This window comes from Gadus chalcogrammus, chromosome 7 (assembly GCF_026213295.1).
Source record: "Gadus chalcogrammus isolate NIFS_2021 chromosome 7, NIFS_Gcha_1.0, whole genome shotgun sequence".
In the NCBI taxonomy this organism is placed as follows: domain Eukaryota; kingdom Metazoa; phylum Chordata; class Actinopteri; order Gadiformes; family Gadidae; genus Gadus; species Gadus chalcogrammus.
In genome coordinates this window covers 1,029,270-1,036,769 of record NC_079418.1, presented here as the reverse complement: position 1 = coordinate 1,036,769, position 7,500 = coordinate 1,029,270, and the positions used below count along the sequence as shown (strand labels likewise).

General features: G+C 47.9%; 1 protein-coding gene across 1 annotated transcript in view; it reads right to left on the bottom strand.

Annotated features, from left to right (window-relative positions):
• LOC130385358 (guanine nucleotide exchange factor DBS-like) overlaps positions 1 to 7,500 on the bottom strand; it is a 56,565-nt gene that overhangs the window by 18,877 nt on the left and 30,188 nt on the right. The window contains exons 12-14 of the mRNA XM_056593844.1: positions 6,894 to 7,047; positions 5,140 to 5,201; positions 4,186 to 4,262 (exon numbers count right to left, since the gene is read on the bottom strand). Coding sequence (XP_056449819.1) covers positions 4,186 to 4,262; positions 5,140 to 5,201; positions 6,894 to 7,047 — 293 coding nt within the window. The remainder of the gene's footprint in view (positions 1 to 4,185; positions 4,263 to 5,139; positions 5,202 to 6,893; positions 7,048 to 7,500) is intronic.

The window sequence follows — 7,500 nt, the reverse complement described above, 5'->3', positions numbered from 1 at the left end:
ACCGTCGCTCCGTGGAGCTTATCAAGAGTGAAATTCAAGTCAAGACCAACTTTGAATACAGTTGTAAGGAATTCTACAGCTATGCACTTAAGCAGAAGGCCTTATTAGATGCTGCAAGCTCAAGCAAAAAGATATAAAGCCAAGAAGAACATGTAAGGTAAGATAAAACATTGTCTGAGATATAGATTTGAATATTGTGAGCACTGAGCTCACAATATGGTGCTAGATTTGAGCACGGTGCTAGATATTAAGTCAGTGCTCTATTCTTGTGTTTCACCAGCAGGTGCTTTCTGTGGTGCTGAAAGTGCATTGTCTGTGTGGGCCCGGCCTGCCTGCAGTTGTTGCTGTGATGGAGAGAACTGAAAGACTTTTGATGGACAAAAAAAATTAGGAAAATCCAGCCAGGTGTTGGAGGAGCATTGATTGTGTCACTAAGTTTAGTAACACAAGATTTTGTATCCTCCTGACCAGTTTTGATTTGTATTTCTGTTTTTATGGTTATTTTATGTAGTGCCTAGTCCTAATTGTATAACCAGGTGTGCCTTTAGTTGGCATTGTCCAGTAAATGCAGATCATTTTAAAATGCATTTATTTTATGTAGTTATGTGTGTTATGTGATTCTGAGCTGAGTGAGTTTTGTTTAGTGTGTTTGTTTTGTTCAGATAATCAGCCTATACTTTAATGCAGTGTTTTGGGCTGTGCTGGGGTTAGGTTGTTGCTCTCTGATGTTGGAGAAAAGGCACATTAAAGTTCAATACTTGAAATAACAATTGTAGCCTTGACTGTCTGTTCTGTTTGATTGCATACAGTCAGGGGTGTTACTGTAAGTTGAGGCAAAGCTCCATGCTTACTATGTTTGGTCTGGTCACCCTCACAGCAGTGAGGGCTGTCATCAGGGAGCGGGCGTGCTGTTTGATCATGTCAATGAAACTTGGACGCGGACGCAGGTTAAGGGCACGCCCACCAACAAGAAGCAATGCAAAGGCGATCCTAGGCGATCGCCTAGGGCGACAAATGCGTTGGAGGCGCCCTCTGGTGGCGGCCTTAATTAATTATGAAATATAACAAAATAAGCGAAATAGAACACGTTTATTAAACATGTTCCTAAATAGAACGGACACGGGGGGGGACGGGGGATTATCTGTTATTGCAGACTGAAACCCCCACTGAAGGTCCCAGGTCGCACCCCCCCCCCCCCCCCCCCCCCCCCCCCCGCCCCCCCGGGCCTGCCCACTTGTCCCAATTCTAGTGAATTGGGATCTGGTCACCCTACGGTAAACAGTCAGTAAGTATTAACCGAGGAGTCAGTAAACAGTCAGATAGGATTAACTAAGGAGTTGTCAAATATTCAGTAAACAGCCATTAAGCAGCACGTTTAGAGTTAGTAAGTATTAACAAGGAGTGGATAAGCAGTCGGTAAGCAGTCAGCATACAGTGTGCTGACCTTCGTCTGACGGCCTTGTTCTAAGGAGTAGATAACCAGTCGGTAAGCAGTCGGCGTACAGTGTGCTGACCGTCGTCTGACGGCCAGGTTCTAAGGAGTGGATAACCAGTCGGTGTACAGTGTGCTGACCTTCGTCTGACGGCCAGGTTCTAAGGAGTGGATAACCAGTCGGTAAGCATTCAGCGTACAGTGTGCTGACCTTCGTCTGACGGCCAGGTTCTAAGGAGTGGATAACCAGTCGGTAAGCAGTCAGCGTACAGTGTGCTGACCTTCGTCTGACGGCCCGGTTCTAAGGAGTGGATAACCAGTCGGTAAGCAGTCGGCGTACAGTGTGCTGACCTTCGTCTGACGGCCAGGTTCTAAGGAGTGGATAACCAGTCGGTAAGCAGTCAGCGTACAGTGTGCTGACCTTCGTCTGACGGCCAGGTTCTAAGGAGTGGATAACCAGTCGGTAAGCAGTCAGCGTACAGTGTGCTGACCTTCGTCTGACGGCCAGGTTCTAAGGAGTGGATAACCAGTCGGTAAGCAGTCAGCGTACAGTGTGCTGACCTTCGTCTGACGGCCAGGTTCTAAGGAGTGGATAACCAGTCGGTAAGCAGTCAGCGTACAGTGTGCTGACCTTCGTCTGACGGCCAGGTTCTAAGGAGTGGATAACCAGTCGGTAAGCAGTCAGCGTACAGTGTGCTGACCTTCGTCTGACGGCCAGGTTCTAAGGAGTGGATAACCAGTCGGTAAGCAGTCAGCATACAGTGTGCTGACCTTCGTCTGACGGCCAGGTTCTAAGGAGTGGATAACCAGTCGGTAAGCAGTCGGCGTACAGTGTGCTGACCTTCGTCTGACGGCCAGGTTCTAAGGAGTGGATAACCAGTCGGTAAGCAGTCGGCGTACAGTGTGCTGACCGTCGTCTGACGGCCAGGTTCTAAGGAGTGGATAACCAGTCGGTGTACAGTGTGCTGACCTTCGTCTGACGGCCAGGTTCTAAGGAGTGGATAACCAGTCGGTAAGCAGTCAGCGTACAGTGTGCTGACCTTCGTCTGACGGCCAGGTTCTAAGGAGTGGATAACCAGTCGGTAAGCAGTCAGCGTACAGTGTGCTGACCTTCGTCTGACGGCCCGGTTCTAAGGAGTGGATAACCAGTCGGTAAGCAGTCGGCGTACAGTGTGCTGACCTTTGTCTGACGGCCAGGTTCTAAGGAGTGGATAACCAGTCGGTAAGCAGTCAGCGTACAGTGTGCTGACCTTCGTCTGACGGCCAGGTTCTAAGGAGTGGATAACCAGTCGGTAAGCAGTCAGCGTACAGTGTGCTGACCTTCGTCTGACGGCCAGGTTCTAAGGAGTGGATAACCAGTCGGTAAGCAGTCAGCGTACAGTGTGCTGACCTTCGTCTGACGGCCAGGTTCTAAGGAGTGGATAACCAGTCGGTAAGCAGTCAGCGTACAGTGTGCTGACCTTCGTCTGACGGCCAGGTTCTAAGGAGTGGATAACCAGTCGGTAAGCAGTCAGCGTACAGTGTGCTGACCTTCGTCTGACGGCCAGGTTCTAAGGAGTGGATAACCAGTCGGTAAGCAGTCAGCGTACAGTGTGCTGACCTTCGTCTGACGGCCAGGTTCTAAGGAGTGGATAACCAGTCGGTAAGCAGTCAGCGTACAGTGTGCTGACCTTCGTCTGACGGCCAGGTTCTAAGGAGTGGATAACCAGTCGGTAAGCAGTCAGCGTACAGTGTGCTGACCTTCGTCTGACGGCCAGGTTCTAAGGAGTGGATAACCAGTCGGTAAGCAGTCAGCGTACAGTGTGCTGACCTTCGTCTGACGGCCCGGTTCTAAGGAGTGGATAACCAGTCGGTAAGCAGTCGGCGTACAGTGTGCTGACCTTCGTCTGACGGCCCGGTTCTAAGGAGTGGATAACCAGTCGGTAAGCAGTCGGCGTACAGTGTGCTGACCTTCGTCTGACGGCCAGGTTCTAAGGAGTGGATAACCAGTCGGTAAGCAGTCAGCGTACAGTGTGCTGACCTTCGTCTGACGGCCAGGTTCTAAGGAGTGGATAACCAGTCGGTAAGCAGTCAGCGTACAGTGTGCTGACCTTCGTCTGACGGCCAGGTTCTAAGGAGTGGATAACCAGTCGGTAAGCAGTCGGCGTACAGTGTGCTGACCTTCGTCTGACGGCCCGGTTCTAAGGAGTGGATAACCAGTCGGTAAGCAGTCGGCGTACAGTGTGCTGACCTTTGTCTGACGGCCAGGTTCTAAGGAGTGGATAACCAGTCGGTAAGCAGTCAGCGTACAGTGTGCTGACCTTCGTCTGACGGCCAGGTTCTAAGGAGTGGATAACCAGTCGGTAAGCAGTCAGCATACAGTGTGCTGACCTTCGTCTGACGGCCAGGTTCTAAGGAGTGGATAACCAGTCGGTAAGCAGTCGGCGTACAGTGTGCTGACCTTCGTCTGACGGCCAGGTTCTAAGGAGTGGATAACCAGTCGGTAAGCAGTCGGCGTACAGTGTGCTGACCTTCGTCTGACGGCCAGGTTCTAAGGAGTGGATAACCAGTCGGTAAGCAGTCAGCGTACAGTGTGCTGACCTTCGTCTGACGGCCAGGTTCTAAGGAGTGGATAACCAGTCGGTAAGCAGGTTCTAAGGAGTGGATAACCAGTCGGTAAGCAGTCGGTGTACAGTGTGCTGACCTTCGTCGGACGGCCAGGTTCTAAGGAGTGGATAACCAGTCGGTAAGCAGTCGGTGTACAGTGTGCTGACCTTCGTCTGACGGCCAGGTTCTCCTCCTCCTCCGACAGCGAGGTGTGTCTGGTACCGCTAGGCAGCGGTGAGCTAGTCTGTAAGGATAGCATCACACACATTAAACACACAAACATATTTAAACACACACACACACACATACAGACACACACACACACACACACACACACACACACACACACACACACACACACACACACACACACACACACACACACACACACACACACACATTAAACACACAAACACATTTAAACACACACAGCAAAACACATAACTACAACGTGGAGGCATGAAAACACACAACTACAACAATAGCTGTGTTTGAAATCGTTCCCTATTCACTCACTCACTATTCCTTATATAGTGTTCATGATATAGTGCACTATATAGGGAACGAACAAACGAGAATTCGGACACTACGCTGAACATTTCTAAACGTCATGTGCGTCAGTAAATGCGCCGGGTATTTGTGTGACGCAGACAGATGCGCCTACATCATGTAAACAAACCGGTCACTCACAAGGAAAGCTGGAGGTTGTATTGTTGTTGAATGTTACATTTCCTGGAACAAGGTTTTTTTCATTAATTTTAAATGTTACATTTTCTATGTTAAATCCCAAATAAATTGTTGACATTTCTAAACGAAAGCCGGAGTCTCCATCATTAAATATATTCGTTTTCACGGTTATTCAGCTTCTTCTTTTCCTCTGGAATAACACGACTGCATTGCATTGTGGTATACGGGAGTTACATGTAGGGAACATCTTATGTACACTCAAATCTTGGGTATTTGAAGTCCACTTCATGAAATTAACCGCTGAGAATGGGAACACCACTACAAAATGCAGATACAGTGCACTGTATCCGTGACGGGGAACGATCTGGAACACAGCTGGTGTTCTGTGTTCTGATGTCTTAATGGCTGTGTGTCGTGTGTTGAGAGTCTCTGACCTTCAGCAGTCCGGTCAGCAGCGTGTTCTCCTCTGAATGCCTCGTCTCCTTGCGCCGTAGATCTGACCAGCAGGACAGGAGAATATGAATCAATCGATCGGGTAATCAGCCCTCCCTTCTGATCAATAAACACTCGGGGATCACCAGATCTGACCACCGGGAGAGGCGATTAAAAGGAGGAAACAAACCTCTGATCAACATCAGTAAACATTCCTATTCATCAATGAGTCAATAAACAGTCTCTAACCAGTCAGGAAACATACAGTAAGTATTAACGAATAATCCAGTAGAAGTCAGCAGAAAGCTAAGTAAGAATGAGCTAAGGAGTCAGTTAACAGTCAGGTACCAGTCAGCAACCAGTCTGTAAACGGTCAGTAAGTATTAACTAAAGAGTCAGTGACCAGTCAGTAAACAGTCAGTAACCAGTCAGCAACCATAAACCAAGGAGTCATTGACCTGTCAGTTACCAGTCAACAACCAGTCAGTAACAAGTCAGTAACCAGTCAGTAACTATGAACTAAGGAGTCAGTAAACAGTCAACAAACAGTTACTAACCAGTCATTAAACAGTCAGTAAGTATTAACTCAGAGGTCAGTAACAAGTCTGTTACCAGTCAACAACCAGTCAGTAAACAGCCAGAAGCCAGTCAGTAACGAGACAGTAAACAGCCAGTCATCAGTCAACCACCAGAGTCCCAGGGGGGTGCCCCCAGCCAGTAACCAGTCAGTTACCAGTCAGTAACAAGTCAACAACCAGTCAGTATACAGGTCAGTAAACAGACAGTAAACAGACATGAAAACAGGTCAGTAACAAGTCATAACCACCAGTCGAGTGACCCCAGCCAGTAATCAGTCAGTAACCATTCAACCATCAGTCAGTAAACATTCAGTATGTATTAACTAAGGAGTCCTCAACCAGTTAGTAACCAGTCAGCAACCAGTAAGTAACCACTCAGTAAACAGCCAGTAACAAGTCAGTAAACAGCCAGTAACAAGTCAACAACCAGTCAGTATACAGGTCAGTAAACAGACAGTAAACAGACATGAAAACAGGTCAGTAATAAGTCATAACCACCAGTCGAGTGACCCCAGCCAGTAATCAGTCAGTAACCATCCAACCATCAGTCAGTAAACATTCAGTATATTAACTAAGGAGTCCTCAACCAGTTAGTAACCAGTCAGCAACCAGTAAGTAACCAGTCAGTAAACAGCCAGTAACAAGTCAGTAAACAGCCAGTAACCAGTCAGTCACCAGTCAACCACCACTCAGTAAACATTCAGTATGTATTAACCAAGGAGTCAGTAACCAGTCAGTCAACAGTCAACCACCACTCAGTAAACATTCAGTATGTATTAACCAAGGAGTCAGTAACCAGCCAGTCACCAGTCAACCAGCACTCAGTAAACATTCAGTCTGTATTAACCAAGGAGTCAGTAACCAGTCAGTCACCAGTCAACCACCACTCAGTAAACATTCAGTATGTATTAACCAAGGAGTCAGTAACCAGTCAGTCACCAGTCAACCACCACTCAGTAAACATTCAGTATGTATTAACCAAGGAGTCAGTAACCAGCCAGTCACCAGTCAACCAGCACTCAGTAAACATTCAGTCTGTATTAACCAAGGAGTCAGTAACCAGTCAGTCACCAGTCAACCACCACTCAGTAAACATTCAGTATGTATTAACCAAGGAGTCAGTAACCAGTCAGTCACCAGTCAGTCACCAGTCAACCACCAGTCCCCCAGCCCCTCACCGGGGGAGGTCAGCGGGGACTTGACCTCCGGTCGGGGGGCCACTGGCTGCACGGGGCGGGGCTGTCTGGCCGCCAGCTTCTTCAGGCTGACCCTCCTCCTCTCGAACATCTCCTGCACCGACGCCTGCTTCTGGTACACCAGCTGTACCTCCTCCTGGGGGGGGGGGGGAGGGGGGGGGAGGGAGGGGGAGAGAGGGGGAGAGGGGGGGAGGAGGGGGAGAGGGGGAGAGGGGGAGGGGGGGAGGGGGGGGGTGAGGAGAGGGGGAGGAGGGGGAGAGTGGAAGAGGTGGAGGGAGGAAGGAGAAGAAAATGTAATAGAAGGTTGAGTTCCGGTGTATGATGAGCCGGTCGTCCAGCTCCAATATATTCTATGAATTCGTATTTGGAATATGAAATATTAAAATCACATTTATCACATCAAATTACATTCCTTGTCTTTCTTAAATTAAAATAACGTAATAAGTAATAATAATCTAATAATAATAATAATCAAATAATAATGTAATAATAATAATGATAATAATAATAATCGTATAATAATAATAATAATAATAATAATAATAATAATAATCATCTTATAATGATAATTGATCTTTAGTCGTCATCG